Below are 14,350 nucleotides of genomic sequence, written 5' to 3'. Positions count from 1 at the left end.
TTCTCGACACCGACCGATAATTATCTGCGGGCAGCTTTTAAGGATTCTGGCTGCAGATAACCCGGGCATCTCAGAGACAGCCCTTGTCCGGGGATTAACTCCACACAGCCATCGCTCCAGCCTCCAGTTAAGAGTCACTTTTTTCTTTTTTTATAACCACCACATAGTATTCTAGCACCAGTTTCATCTCTTTTCATTGAAAAGGAGAGGGTCATAAGTAGTTTCAAGGCATGGATTTTTATTTCTGCTTCACAGTGTGGCACGTCCGTAGCCAACTCAACTATAAAACACTATCACGTTCTGAAATGAGCATTTATCAACTCTTAATTTTATCTAAACAAAATGAAGCTTTGTAGTAATTAACTCTTCTTAAATATTATGGAAACGAGTGTTTGCATTTCCGGTAGGAAAACTCCAAGTTCCTAGTTATTCCAGTGTGGAACCTGAAAAACATTTGAAAAACAAACACTGGAAAAACATTTGAAAAAAATCACTGTCTCTAGAACCAGCTAGTAACATCAGAAGTACACGTAACACCACTGTTGTACCACAATTACCTCTTCCCTCTCTCTTCTCTCCCAGGTGTGCAAACAGGATCTCTCCATCTCTCCCAAAGCCTCAGCCTTCTGAGGGAGGGGGGTCTCTGGGGGGTGTTTGCTCCCAGCATTTGTTTCTTTTCTTATTTTTAGGTGTATTAGAATTGCTCTTTATTTATGTGACACCCACAATTATGTGGGACCACCAGGGCCCCTCTGGCTTCCACTACAAAGCATCCCCTTCTTGAGATTCCATCTGACCCCTGCAGAAATTTGCCTCGGTCTGCAGGCAACAGCTGGGTGCACCAGGGACAGTGCGTTTCTTTCTTTCCTGGTCTAAAGACGGGGATTCTTCACCTCAGTACTGGAAACGGTCCCGAGAGGCAGAAAGCAGGGGGCAGACGTGCCCGCTAGCAGACAGGAACAGCAGCTGCAGAGAACTGAGCAAACAGTCCATTCCAATAACTCATCCTTCTCCACCATCCATTTTATCCTTCATTACCCTCGGCTGTAGTGGATTTGCCTTTTTTCAGTCTCAGTTCTCCAGCTTTCCAGCTGTGCTACAGAAAACAGAGTCAGGCCACCACCACTGGTCCCCAGGCAAACACTCGAGGGTCAGTGACCAGCTCCTTTTGTCCGCCGTGAAAGCCAAATCCATGGCCTCACCTTGGCTGTAGTGTCTTTTGGTTGCAGGAGAGAAATAAAAGTCTCATTTGGATGTGGGTGGTTGTTTTTTTTTTTTAAAGGCAACTCCAGCAACATTTGCTTCCTGGATGTGCAAAAGCCAGTTCTCTAAGGAACGGCCGGGCTCTGCTTCGGGACTGCCCAAGCCCGACAACTCTCGGGACAAACCGCAGGCCGTTTCCTGGGACACAAGGGCAAGGCGCAGAAGGACACGCTCGCTCGTCCGCCATCGCTGGCTGCTCTTACAGAACGCGCACCGAAACCGAACACCGGCCCGGAGGACGCGCCCACCCAGGCCACAGCCCCGGGCCCGGCCGCGGCCCCGTCGCGTCCCGGCGGCGCTCAGAGCCCCTGCCCGGCGGGGCTGAGCATCTCCTGCAGCACCAGGTGCAGCAGGTGGTTCTGCTCGGCGCTGAGCAGCGGCCAGAGCTCGGCCTGCAGCGCCTTCAGCGCCTCCGCGTCCTTCTCCTGGCAGGCCAGCACGGCCGACTGCAGCAGCAGGAACAGCTCCCCCGGCAGGTAGCTGGCCGCCGCCGGCAGCCCCCCGCCCGCCCCCACGCCGCCGCCGCCCCCGGGCCCCGCCGCCGCGCCGCCCTCCGCCGCCTCCCAGCAGTACTGCTCCAGCGTGCGGGCGTGCTCGGGCAGCAGCTTGGCGGGCGGCGGCTGCAGCAGCAGCAGCAGCAGCACCCGCGACACCTCGCAGCGCCACAGCACCTCCGCGAAGGCGCCGCCGCCGCCCGCCGCGCCCCCGCCGCCCAGCGCCGCCCCGGCCAGCGCCTGCGCCCGCGTCAGCGCCGCCAGCGCCCCGGCGTAGTCGCGGCCCAGCAGCAGGCAGGAGGCGCGCTCGGCCAGGCAGCGCAGCGCCTCCAGGGGCAGCCGCGCCGCCGCCAGCAGCTCGGCCGCCCGCTGCAGGGCCGCGGCGGCGCGGGCGGGCCGGCCCGTGTCGCGCAGCGCCGCCGCCAGCTCCAGGCAGAGCCCGGCCGCCAGCGCCGGCTGCCCCCGCTCCAGGTGCAGGCGGGCGGCGAAGGCGCCGCAGCTCTGCGCCGCCGCCACGTGCTCGCCGAAGCCGCCGCGCAGCCCCAGCCGCTGCCGCAGGTCCCGCTCCTGCCGCAGGAAGAGCCGCGCCGCCTCGGCCAGGGCGGCCGCCTCGGCGGGCCCGTGGAACAGGCTCTGGGCGCAGCGCGCCACGGCCAGCTGGCACCAGGCGGCGTAGGGCAGGCTCTCCTGGGCGCGCAGCTCCCGCGCCAGCGCCGCGAACTGCTCCGCCGCCTCCGCCACGTTCGGCTTCCGCAGGAACCGCCGCCGCAGCTTGGCCGACACCAGCCGGTACCGCGACAGGAAGTCCCCGTCCCCGCCGAGCCCCGGCCCGGGGCCGCCCGCCCCGCCGGGGCCGGAGCCGGAGCCGCCCGACGCCGACAGCATCGCGCGCCGCCCGCCCGCCACGGGCCCGCTTCCGCCTCGCCCGGCGACGGCCAATCGGCGCCCGCGCCGGCGTCACATGGACGGCGGAGTTGAACGGGGCGCTGACCTGAAGACGCGGTGCTGATCGTGGGCGCGACTGACCAATGAGCGTGGCCTGATAGTGGGCGTGGTTGTCCAATGGGCGTGGTCATGCCATGGGCGTGGTCACGCCATGGGCGTGGTCAGGGCGGTGCTGCCGTCCCGGTGGCGATGGCGATGGCGGCGGCTCCCACGCGCCCGGTCCCCGTTCCCCCTCGGCCGTCCGTCCCTTCGGCGGGCCCCGGCCGCCCCACGCCCCCTAGAGACACCGCCCGGGGCCGCAGGGCCGGCGCCCAGCTCTGTCACCCGGGACGTGCCGGGCTGCGGGGGGCCGAACTCGGAGGTGCCCCTGGCTCCTGGAAGGGGCTGGCCCGGCCCGTCTCGCTCGGGTCGGGGGGCGGCAGCAGGAGCTGCCTTCACTGGGGCACCTGCCTCTCGGTGCTGAGCGTCAGCCCCTTCGCCTTGCGGCTTCTTCTATCGCCCGGGGCCGCCTCCGCTTCCCTGCGGCCTCCTGCTTCCTCCTACCTGCCGCCCCCCCCGCACTTGGGGTCCCATCTCCTCTCACCTGCAGCATCATCCCCCTTGTTTCCCCCAAAAGGGGAACGGGCACCGGTGCTGTGTGTCCTGCATGGCCAGGTGCAGGGTGCTGGCCGTGTGTGGGGACGTGAGGATTTCTGGCCTCTGTGCTACTGTACGGGCAGGGAGGTGCCGAGGGACTCCACTTTAATCTTGACTTCCCACAAGCTGTATAGGGCGCATGTACTCTGGTGTTGCGATGCTGAGGCTTCTGAACCACATACTGTTTCTGTTTTGACTCGTTATTTGGAAAATGAGAACTGTTTTATGACCTTTATTTGCAGCTTTCCACAGGAAGACCTTGGCTTTTGGTGTTCACCCCCCCCCCGCCCCCACCTTAAAGAGAAAAATATCTCACTCCTGCTTTTAATGTTTTTAATAGCAGAGATGAAAGAGCACAGGGAGTCTTGCCCTCTGATTTTTCAACAGAGCTACAGTGGGGTTAGTCAGACCTTAACCGTAAAGATCAGAGGATTTAGTCTTTAACGTAACATTTTGTTCTCCCAAGTATTATTCAAGTGTTTGAGCTCAGCAGTTACTAGAACAGTTCACAGACTGAACGAAAATCCTCCTTCCCCTCATTACTGTGTTTGCCTGATGTGTGAGTGGCTCAGTCTGTGTCTCCAAGTCTGCAGTCTTCTGAAACAAGCAAAGAGATGAACATATGAAACAGCAAAAGTACAAGCAGGGAAATGTTCTCTTCTGCAGGAAGAGAATGGACACCAAAGCATAAAAAAGGCAGAAAATCTTGCTAGGCACTTCTGTGGTGCATTCCCTTTGGCCGTTGGATCCCTTGCTGGATGTTCTTGGCACGGTCCAAGCGCCAAACAAGTGCTGTGCAATGGGCAGGCAAAGCTGCTGGTCCTGGGTGAACATGGCAGTGAAATGAGCAAAGGAGAATTCCTAAAGGAAGCCCGAAGCTGTCTGAATACACAGAAAAGTGAGGCTGACCTGGAGTTACAAAGACTGTGGTAACAGGAGAGGAAAAGTTATCATTGTCCACTCTCCAAGTAATGCTCTGATGGGTGTTTCCCTCTTCTTTTCCCAATGCTTCTGCATTCATCATCTCCCCTTCCCTTTTCCTGCTTTCTCTGGTGTGGAGACGATGTGGCACTTAGAAAACATTCACAGCGGATTCCCATTCTTGCCATCACTCCTCTTCCTCCCATTGCAGGAGCCTGTCTCAGCCCTGGGCTCTGTCCTTGCCCTTCCCCTGGCTCTGTGGAGACCTAGGCCAAGGCTCTTTCTCCTTTGGTGCTTCCAGCCTTCATTCTTCCTGGGAAATACATTCTTCAGCTGTGTCAGCACAGCTGGGGCAAGAAAAGGTAAGGTGCCAATTTTCCTTTCCTCTTCACTTACCCCACCAAGGAAGCTCTAGCCCTGGTGATGTCAGTGGAAGAAACGTGAAGGGGTTCCAGTTTCTTTCTCCATCTTCCCAGCAAGACTCGTCTGGTAAATACAAGCAGTCAGAGCAAATCCGTGATGAGAAGGTCCCATGCCTGAGATCTTGTCCCCACTGGAAAGCCTATATCTCTGTCACAGACCTGCTGTGGCTCAGCCCACCCTGGTGCCTTAGGAGAGCTCTCTTCAGCCTGCCCCGGATGGTGCAGAGCACAGCCCTCCGGAAGCTGCTGGACAAGAAGAAGAAGATGACTGGGTCAAGGCAGCTGTTGAGGGCTGAGATGCAGAGCACAAGCTCATTAGCCAGGTGGAGACCCTGCTTCCAGGGCAGACTAGAAATGGTCCCCACTTGCGCAAGGATGTAAGGAACGCGGACAATGTGATAGGGGGTGAAGCATACAATGAAGATGATCAGGACTATGAAGGTCTTGGCGATGGCTGTCGTGCTGGTCCTCTTGTTCAGCTGCTGAGCTTTCACTGAAGAGACTTTGTGGAGTTTGGCAAATATCTTGCTGTAGAAGTAGAGGAAGAGCAGCAGCAGGATGAAGAAAGTGGCTACTGCGACCATGTTAAAAGCCGCTGCTGTGGTGCTTTTGCTCCTGAAATGGAAGCATTTGTGGTCACAGTGCTCTTTTCCTCTTGTCTCAAAAAAGAAAGGCAGCATGAACGCTGTGTGCACAAACCAAACCACCCCAGAGGCCACGGTGCTACATGACACGGTGTGAATCCTAAATTTCTGCAGGGGCTGGATGATCTTCAGGTAGCGGTCGAGGCTGATCAGGCTGAGGAAAGTGATGCTGACATACATGTTGAGGTAGAAGAAGGCCCCAATGATGTTGCAGAAGACCAGAGGCTCGCTCTTGCTCTGAAAGGCGATGCGGAAGGGCAGGCAGAGGGAGAGCAGCAGGTCAGAGAGCGCCAGGTTCCTCATGTACACGGTGATGGAGGTCCTGCGCTGCGTGCCGCACACGAACACCCAGAGCGCCAGGGTGTTGCTGAGCAGCCCGATGATGAAGATGAGGGAGTACATGACAGGCAGCGTCACAGAGAGGAACTCGTCTCGGATCTCATAGCAGGAATTGCTGAGTCTGTGCTCTGTGAGCTGGCTGGCAGGAAAGGGGGTGCTTGGAGAGTCCATCATTAGAGCCACGGATCTGGAAAGAAAAATGCAGGAGGTGTTGGAACGGAGATCTGCATGAGCTGGCTCCATACAGGCACCGTCACCTGTAGGTACTGAGGACCCCTGCAGTGCCTCTGTGGTTCCCTGGTGTCCCAGGTCACTGCAAACACAACTTTGCAGTCCCGCAAACTGTTAAGTGAAGGCCACCATCTTGCGTAGCACATGGAGAACCGGACAGGGGACTTGGGAGCATGAGTCTGCCAGGCTCATATGCTGGCCTTTTGGCACTGCCTTCTGTCTCGTGGGGTTCAGGCCTGCAGGGAAACCTCCACGGAGAATCTGCCCATTCAACACTGGTGACAAAACAGGCCACCATGCTCCTGCCACAGGCTGGTCCGGGTGGCCGGCGGCCCTCTGCTGTCCCAGGTGCAGTAACCGGCTTTGCCCCTGGCTTCTCTCGTGGTGTTCTGTGCTACTCTCTGCTAAGGAGGGATGTGAGACTGGAGTAGTAGAAGTTGGCTGCTGGGTGCTAGGTAAGCACACCCTACTAAATAGCAAAATCTGAGGTTCCTCAAGCAGGGGAAAAACACATTTTTGATTGTACATGGTCAACCAAATGGGTAGAGTAAACATGAATTCAGACCACACACAGCATGATGCGTGTGGGGATCTTGGCGTTGTTGAGGGACGCTGCTGAGGTCTGTCAGAGCTCCCTACTGTCCCCTCTGAGGCAGGGAAATCAAACCCACGCCCAGCTGTTCCTTCACCACCATTCTGCTGCTCTCACGCCAGATACCCGGGCTCGCCTCAGAAACAAGGCCCCCTCCACCGGACTCTTCCCTCTCACCCAGCTCTCTCTCATGCCTGTCCCGTCTCGCCCGGTGATCCCGGCATTTGCAAGGTGCAGGGCAGTGGGACAGGGCTGCAGCTCTCGGCCAGCAGTGACGGTGCAGGGGGTGCACTCGCGCTGCTGGTCCCGGTGGCCAGGCTGGAGCTCCGACTCCGGTGCTGTGTGTGTGCGTGTGCCTGCATGGCTTCGGTCTCAGCCCTCTTCTCATGCCTTTACCCACAGCCGCTTTTCCATCAGTGGTGCAAGGCCACAGGGCTCCTCTGCCAGCGAGGGAAGGCAGGGAGCGAGCCCACATCGGGGATGGAGGCATGGCAGCTGTGGTGGCCCGGCTCTGCCCGGTCCTGCTGGGAACTGACCCCAGAAGCACTTTGCATGCCCATGAGCTCCTGTTTCCCTGGGGCAGGGATGGGAGACCTGGCTCTTTCCAGCCCCTCACCCTTCACTCCCCTTCCTGCTTTCCATGACGTCGAGTTACCCAAAGCCACAAAAACCTCCAACTTCCTTCCCACCTGCCACAACTTGTTTAACAGATTACTCTGCTCCCTTCATACATCTGCAGCCTCGAGTGGTTTAGGACGGAGGCAGCAGAAGTAGCTGGATTTGCTGCTTGTGACACACGGTGCTTTAAAAACAGCATGTGTTGAATACCTCAAATTCCCACTTCTGGCTTGCTGCACCGGGGTGATGCCGCTGGGCACCTGGCACACGTTGTGTGTGCCTGCACGGTTGTGACGGTCTGCCTGAGTGGGCACAGCTGTGCCACAGTCCCCGTGCCTGTGGCGACTCCAGCCGTGCTTGAGCCCGTTGTGTGGCAGGTGTCCCTGCCTGTCCTGGGCTCCTTCTGCTGAGCCCACTGTTCTCCCCACCCAGCCCCAGCCCAGCTTTTCCCACCAGCCATAGCCCCAACCTGAGTTATCTGGCCACAGTAACCCTGGGCCCTCTTCTCCCCCAACGCTCACCCCCATGACAAAAACACCCCAATGACTCATAGCAAGAAGAAAAGCCACCCCAGAGTCACCTACCTCTCTCAGCACCTCTCCTCTGCTCTTTCCCCACTGTGACAGTGGTTCCTTCTCTTGCCGGTGCCCCTATAAGCCCTTCGTTGGTGACGACAGATCTCACCGTGACAAACATCCTCCACGGTTTCCCTGCTCCTCCCATGTGGGCTTGGTGGGTTTTTCCCTTCTGGCCCTGGAGAGGGGGTGCATTTTGCAGGGGTTTGTCCTGATGCAGGCTCTTCAACGCACCCCATGCACCCACTTCCCCAAGCAAGCACTGGCCACGGCGGCAGCTCCTGCAAATGAGCCGATTTGGAGACCGGTGGTCCAGCCCAGGGTGCTGCTCTCTCCAACCTGGCTCATTTGCACCAGCATAGGTCAATCCCCAAGCTGAACCCGATATGCCTCGTGAAAGCATCATCCGCTGTCCTCAGGGACCCCGGGGGATGCCGGGCCCTTACAGCAGAGCTCAGCCACAGGGAGATGGGGCATGGTGGTGTGCCACCACTCACAGCTACCCCACGGTGCTGAGGCTGCGGGCGTGGGTCCATGCTGGCAGAAGGAGGGGAGTTCTCCAAGCTTTTGCTCACGCTGAGCGGGGAAGTGATTCAGCTGGAAGTCCTTGAAGCATCCACTTTCTTGGAGACCCCTGGCCTGATCCTGCACTGGCTTCATCCCTGCCCAAATGGTAGGGCATTGTCTCCACCAGGCGTCTAACTGGGGCTGCTGTCTCATGGAGACAGACCAGAGCTGCCGGGCAGCTCCTTCGCATGGGAATTGCACAGAGAGGGGAGAGGTGGCTTGTCCCCCAGCCCTCATCCCAGACACCAAAAACACAACAGCTATGTGCGTAGAGCAGATCGTTCCGCAAACTGTTTCCACGTTACCGGATTTAGCTCGCAGAGCAGTGTGAAGTGCGCCCACACAGATGCAGGGAAGGAACAGGCAGGTAATGGCAGTGGAAAGGAGAAATCCTTTCGCATGCTGCTCTCTGCCAGCTGCTGCAGCAGGATCTGGCCCGGGCTGAGAGAGCAAATGGAGCCGTACACAGCTGTCCTGACCAAAGACGGGGCAGCACCCTCTGTGCTGTCAGCACTGCTGTACACCTGGAGAAGGGGAGGCACCAACAGCCGAGGTGTCTGGGCAGAGCTCAGGGTCGAGCCCAAAATCCTCCCAGTCTCACAGCAAACGCTGCAGCCCCTCTTCCCACAAAGACAACTGTCTCCAGCTTCCCAAGCAGGTCCTCATGCCCCCAAATGGAACTGAACTCAGGATCTCTTCCTCTGCGACTCACATTCCAGCGCAAGCCCCAAAGGGAAGTAAATGAGGCAGGTCCCGAGGAGCAAGTCAATCCTCTGGCTGTGCACATCGGAGTGTCAGCAGTGAGAAACGTCTGTCAGCAGCATGGGCAGTCCAGAGCTCTTGGCACCAGAAATCCCTGCTGTGACCAGAGCTTGGGGGCTGCCAGGCAGCTTTTGGGGGCTACGGAGGTCTGAGCCCCTTGGGGAAAAGAGGTGTCTACATCCTATCCTCCTGCTTCCCACCCTCGTCTCCCTTCGAGAGGTGTTAGGTCCAGCTGCATTCAGACCCCTCAAAAATAGGTCAAGTCACTGTTCAGGTGGGCTGGAGTGAAACCCCTGCCTGTACCTGCCTGTGCTCTTACCCCTCGTTGGGGACTCGCACAGGAAACCCCTGCGCAGGTGCCGCGTTGCCGGGGCTTGTGTCAGCGCCAGCCACTCTCCGGCCGCAATGCCACTTCCCAGGGCAGGAAACCCCCTGCTCACCTGCCTCCTCTCAGCAGGAGTCCCCGAGCCCAGGGGCTGCCGTCCTAGTATCGGCAGCCTAAGGCTTGACCCTGAAGCCTAACCCAGACCTGGGGGTGGGCTGGGTCACCTTCCATCTTCTGTTCCACCAAAAGGCACTGTCATATACTGACTTAGTGGCTCTGGGAAACAGGAATGAAGTCCAGATCCACAGGGTGCTTTACCAGCAGGTGCACATGAAACACCTTGGCTGTGCTCCTCAGACATCCCGTGCCTCGACAGCATCCCAGCCCCGGGTGACCTCAGGGGGCTGCTTCCCTCCAGAGAGAAACCATGGCTTCTCTGCAGGGCCAGTGTAGGAGATGAGTAAGGGAGGAGCATTTGTTCCAGCTGTGGAAATCTTTAAGCCTGAAGAACGGAAGTCGGAGGGCTGCCAAACCCCAGATTTCTCCGGCTTGTTCCAGCATCTCGTGCTGCATCAGCTTCACCTCCAGCCCTTGCTGAGTAATTAGGAAAGATAAATCTAAGCAGAGCTGCCAGCCATAGGCAGCGAAGTAACTGTAAACTGAGAAAGCCCAGGAAGTTTGAAAGTGCATTTTTCCAGCATCAGCTGGCTGGTGTCTGCCACTTTCAAACGTATCCATACGGATAAGTGCACTGCCACACTCACATCCCCCGTGTTCCTGCCCAGCCCTTATGCAGTGACCTGACCTCCGAAAGGGCCCAGGGACAGAGCCGGGAGGAGTGAGCTCCTGGTTCCCGCCACGCTGGGTGGGAGCTACAAGGGTGTAAAGGAGGGTAGTAGGGCCGGGCTTGCAGAGAGGGCCATCTCCTATTAGACCAGCTGGTACCACTGGGATGGCACCAGTCTGGCTGTGCAGCCCATCCCAGAGCAGAGGGGTCTGCTGCGACCGGGAGCAAGAATAAACTCTTTAATCCTGAGGACGGGTGGTTACTGCCCGTGCTTGGCTTCAAGCACAGGAAGCACACGGGGACCCGCAGCTCACGGGCTGTCTTGCAGCACAGCGAGACGCTGACAGCTTGTGGTCTGCGCGGCTGCTGTGAGACGGGGCTTTGTGAGCATTGTGGTGCCGCAGCATCATCACTCGCTTGGGGAATTTGTTACTCATTCTGAAGGGCACAGAGGGATGATCTGCGTTATTGATCACACTTCAGTTTCACTTCCCAGCTTTACAGTACCTTTTGTGAGGTAAGAGCATAGGTCAGAGTGACCTTTTCTCTTAATTCCATTTGTTGGGTTTTTTTATTATACGAATTGAACTCTGAGCATCAATGAGAAGTACTGAACTTGAATTTCAGTTTCTGGCATTGACACCCACGCTGTCCTTTGGGACTAAGCTTCTATGGGTGTGCTGATGGGACACAGGTAGGAAAGCGCCCGTGTCACAGCAACTGCGTGGCTGCTCTGAGCTTGTTTGGGACAAGCCGAAGGCTCAGTGCCACCTCCCACCAGGCCTGGCCGATATTATATGAAGGACTGGGGAGAACAGGAGGGAAGTCTGGCTGCAGAGAACCCCACAGGCCTCCCTGGCCATGTCACCTCAGCTCATGGTGTGGGTGCAATTTGGTATATGTGCTCATACATACAGGAGTGTAAGAACAGCCCCTCTCAGCCAGAGCATGGGCCTGCCCAGCCCAGGACCTCGCCTCCAGCAGTGCTGTAGGCAGATGCTCAGAGAAAAGCAAGAAGCGGGCAAGCACGCAAGGTACTTCCCTCTCCCACGTACTGTCTCTGGCACCAAATATCTTCAGTGCTGGGGATTTCCCGAGTCCGATGTGGTTTATCTCTTTAGGAAGCCCAGGAGCGCTCTCCTCCAGGTGTTTCTGAGGACTCACCCTTTGGACTCGCCTAAAACTCCTGCCTCTGCTCTGTGCGGACACTGGCGTGTTGCACACCGGGTAAACGACTCCGGTTTGGGACAACACCCCCGCACATCCCTTAGCCCAGGGGCTCCCTCACTGCTGCCGGGCGGGTGAACGCTCCCTGTTCACCGGCTGCTGCCGGCTGCCACCCACCGCCCGCATCCCCCCCGCGGCCCCGCCGCCTCTCGGCATCTCCGCCGGGCTGGGGGCGGGGCGGGGCCGCGGCGCAAGACCACGCCCCCAGTGGGCGGAGCCTCGGTCTGCGACAGCCTCGCCCCCTGTCCGCGTGACGCCGATTGGCCGTCGCCGGGCGAGGCGGAAGCGGGCCCGTGGCGGGCGGGCGGCGCGCGATGCTGTCGGCGTCGGGCGGCTCCGGCTCCGGCCCCGGCGGGGCGGGCGGCCCCGGGCCGGGGCTCGGCGGGGACGGGGACTTCCTGTCGCGGTACCGGCTGGTGTCGGCCAAGCTGCGGCGGCGGTTCCTGCGGAAGCCGAACGTGGCGGAGGCGGCGGAGCAGTTCGCGGCGCTGGCGCGGGAGCTGCGCGCCCAGGAGAGCCTGCCCTACGCCGCCTGGTGCCAGCTGGCCGTGGCGCGCTGCGCCCAGAGCCTGTTCCACGGGCCCGCCGAGGCGGCCGCCCTGGCCGAGGCGGCGCGGCTCTTCCTGCGGCAGGAGCGGGACCTGCGGCAGCGGCTGGGGCTGCGCGGCGGCTTCGGCGAGCACGTGGCGGCGGCGCAGAGCTGCGGCGCCTTCGCCGCCCGCCTGCACCTGGAGCGGGGGCAGCCGGCGCTGGCGGCCGGGCTCTGCCTGGAGCTGGCGGCGGCGCTGCGCGACACGGGCCGGCCCGCCCGCGCCGCCGCGGCCCTGCAGCGGGCGGCCGAGCTGCTGGCGGCGGCGCGGCTGCCCCTGGAGGCGCTGCGCTGCCTGGCCGAGCGCGCCTCCTGCCTGCTGCTGGGCCGCGACTACGCCGGGGCGCTGGCGGCGCTGACGCGGGCGCAGGCGCTGGCCGGGGCGGCGCTGGGCGGCGGGGGCGCGGCGGGCGGCGGCGGCGCCTTCGCGGAGGTGCTGTGGCGCTGCGAGGTGTCGCGGGTGCTGCTGCTGCTGCTGCTGCAGCCGCCGCCCGCCAAGCTGCTGCCCGAGCACGCCCGCACGCTGGAGCAGTACTGCTGGGAGGCGGCGGAGGGCGGCGCGGCGGCGGGGCCCGGGGGCGGCGGCGGCGTGGGGGCGGGCGGGGGGCTGCCGGCGGCGGCCAGCTACCTGCCGGGGGAGCTGTTCCTGCTGCTGCAGTCGGCCGTGCTGGCCTGCCAGGAGAAGGACGCGGAGGCGCTGAAGGCGCTGCAGGCCGAGCTCTGGCCGCTGCTCAGCGCCGAGCAGAACCACCTGCTGCACCTGGTGCTGCAGGAGATGCTCAGCCCCGCCGGGCAGGGGCTCTGAGCGCCGCCGGGACGCGACGGGGCCGCGGCCGGGCCCGGGGCTGTGGCCTGGGTGGGCGCGTCCTCCGGGCCGGTGTTCGGTTTCGGTGCGCGTTCTGTAAGAGCAGCCAGCGATGGCGGACGAGCGAGCGTGTCCTTCTGCGCCTTGCCCTTGTGCCCCAGGAAACGGCCTGCGGTTTGTCCCGAGAGTTGTCGGGCTTGGGCAGTCCCGAAGCAGAGCCCGGCCGTTCCTTAGAGAACTGGCTTTTGCACATCCAGGAAGCAAATGTTGCTGGAGTTGCCTTTAAAAAAAAATAACAACCACCCACATCCAAATGAGACTTTTATTTCTCTCCTGCAACCAAAAGACACTACAGCCAAGGTGAGGCCATGGATTTGGCTTTCACGGCGGACAAAAGGAGCTGGTCACTGACCCTCGAGTGTTTGCCTGGGGACCAGTGGTGGTGGCCTGACTCTGTTTTCTGTAGCACAGCTGGAAAGCTGGAGAACTGAGACTGAAAAAAGGCAAATCCACTACAGCCGAGGGTAATGAAGGATAAAATGGATGGTGGAGAAGGATGAGTTATTGGAATGGACTGTTTGCTCAGTTCTCTGCAGCTGCTGTTCCTGTCTGCTAGCGGGCACGTCTGCCCCCTGCTTTCTGCCTCTCGGGACCGTTTCCAGTACTGAGGTGAAGAATCCCCGTCTTTAGACCAGGAAAGAAAGGAACGCGCTGTCCCTGGTGCACCCAGCTGTTGCCTGCAGACCGAGGCAAATTTCTGCAGGGGTCAGATGGAATCTCAAGAAGGGGATGCTTTGTAGTGGAAGCCAGAGGGGCCCTGGTGGTTCCCACATAATTGTGGGTGTCACATAAATAAAGAGCAATTCTAATACACCTAAAAATAAGAAAAGAAACAAATGCTGGGAGCAAACACCCCCCAGAGACCCCCCTCCCTCAGAAGGCTGAGGCTTTGGGAGAGATGGAGAGATCCTGTTTGCACACCTGGGAGAGAAGAGAGAGGGAAGAGGTAATTCTGGTACAACAGTGGTGTTACGTGTACTTCTGATGTTAATAGTTGCGTCTACAGACAGCGTTTCTTTCGAGTGTTTTTCAGGTTCCACAGTGGAATAACTAGGAACTTGGAGTTTTCCTACCTGAAATGCAAACATTAATTCCCACAATATTTAAGAAGAGTTAATTACCACAAAGGTTTTATATTAGAGTTGATAAATGCTTAATTGAGAATTTGATGTTATTTTATAGTTGAATTGGCTATGGATGTGCCACGCTGTGAAGCAGAAATAAAAATCTATGCCTTCAAAGTACTTATGACCCTCTCCTTTTCAATGAAAAGAGATGAAACTGATGCTAGCATACTATGTGGTGGTTATATAAAAGAAAAAACTAACTTTTTGGAGGCTGGAGGGATGGCTGCGTGGAGTTAATCTCCGGACAAGGGCTGTCTCTGAGATGCCCGGGTTGTCTGAAACCAGAATCCTTAAAAACTGCCCGCAGATAATTATTGGTCCGTGCTGAGATCCTCCCTCAAGGTACCAGGTCTAATTGCAATTAGTGCTGGCGCACCCGATCCGCCGGGCTGTGCCCGCGGGATCCCGGGAGCGCTGCGGG

At 59.2% G+C, this 14,350-nt stretch overlaps 3 protein-coding genes across 3 annotated transcripts; 1 reads left to right on the top strand and 2 right to left on the bottom strand.

The window, feature by feature from the left end:
• Positions 1 to 221: 221 nt before the first annotated feature.
• LOC141748313 (40-kDa huntingtin-associated protein-like) lies at positions 222 to 2,721 on the bottom strand. The gene is made up of 2 exons (XM_074600144.1): positions 558 to 2,721; positions 222 to 443 (listed from the first exon to the last, which is right to left on the bottom strand). The coding sequence occupies exon 1, from the start codon at positions 2,640 to 2,642 to the stop codon at positions 1,563 to 1,565; it is 1,080 nt and encodes a 359-aa protein (XP_074456245.1). The 5' UTR covers positions 2,643 to 2,721; the 3' UTR covers positions 222 to 443; positions 558 to 1,562.
• Positions 2,722 to 4,821: 2,100 nt separating this feature from the next.
• Positions 4,822 to 5,838, bottom strand: LOC141748578 (putative G-protein coupled receptor 34). Its single transcript, XM_074600870.1, has one exon. It carries the CDS (start codon positions 5,836 to 5,838, stop codon positions 4,822 to 4,824), a length of 1,017 nt encoding a protein of 338 aa, XP_074456971.1.
• Positions 5,839 to 11,595: 5,757 nt separating this feature from the next.
• Positions 11,596 to 14,046, top strand: LOC141748311 (40-kDa huntingtin-associated protein-like). Its single transcript, XM_074600142.1, has one exon. The coding sequence runs from the start codon at positions 11,663 to 11,665 to the stop codon at positions 12,740 to 12,742; it is 1,080 nt and encodes a 359-aa protein (XP_074456243.1). The 5' UTR covers positions 11,596 to 11,662; the 3' UTR covers positions 12,743 to 14,046.
• Positions 14,047 to 14,350: the final 304 nt, after the last annotated feature.

The sequence above is a fragment of the Larus michahellis genome, chromosome 9 (assembly GCF_964199755.1).
Source record: "Larus michahellis chromosome 9, bLarMic1.1, whole genome shotgun sequence".
Lineage (NCBI taxonomy): Eukaryota > Metazoa > Chordata > Aves > Charadriiformes > Laridae > Larus > Larus michahellis.
The sequence above is the reverse complement of the archived record's forward strand: the minus strand, read 5'-3'. Positions and strand labels throughout refer to the sequence as shown.

Bases quoted from the DNA above. Each gene is read 5' to 3' on its own strand.
- LOC141748313 (XM_074600144.1), bottom strand. From the start codon at position 2,642: ATGCTGTCGGCGTCGGGCGGCTCCGGCTCCGGCCCCGGCGGGGCGGGC.
- LOC141748578 (XM_074600870.1), bottom strand. From the start codon at position 5,838: ATGATGGACTCTCCAAGCACCCCCTTTCCTGCCAGCCAGCTCACAGAG.
- LOC141748311 (XM_074600142.1), top strand. From the start codon at position 11,663: ATGCTGTCGGCGTCGGGCGGCTCCGGCTCCGGCCCCGGCGGGGCGGGC.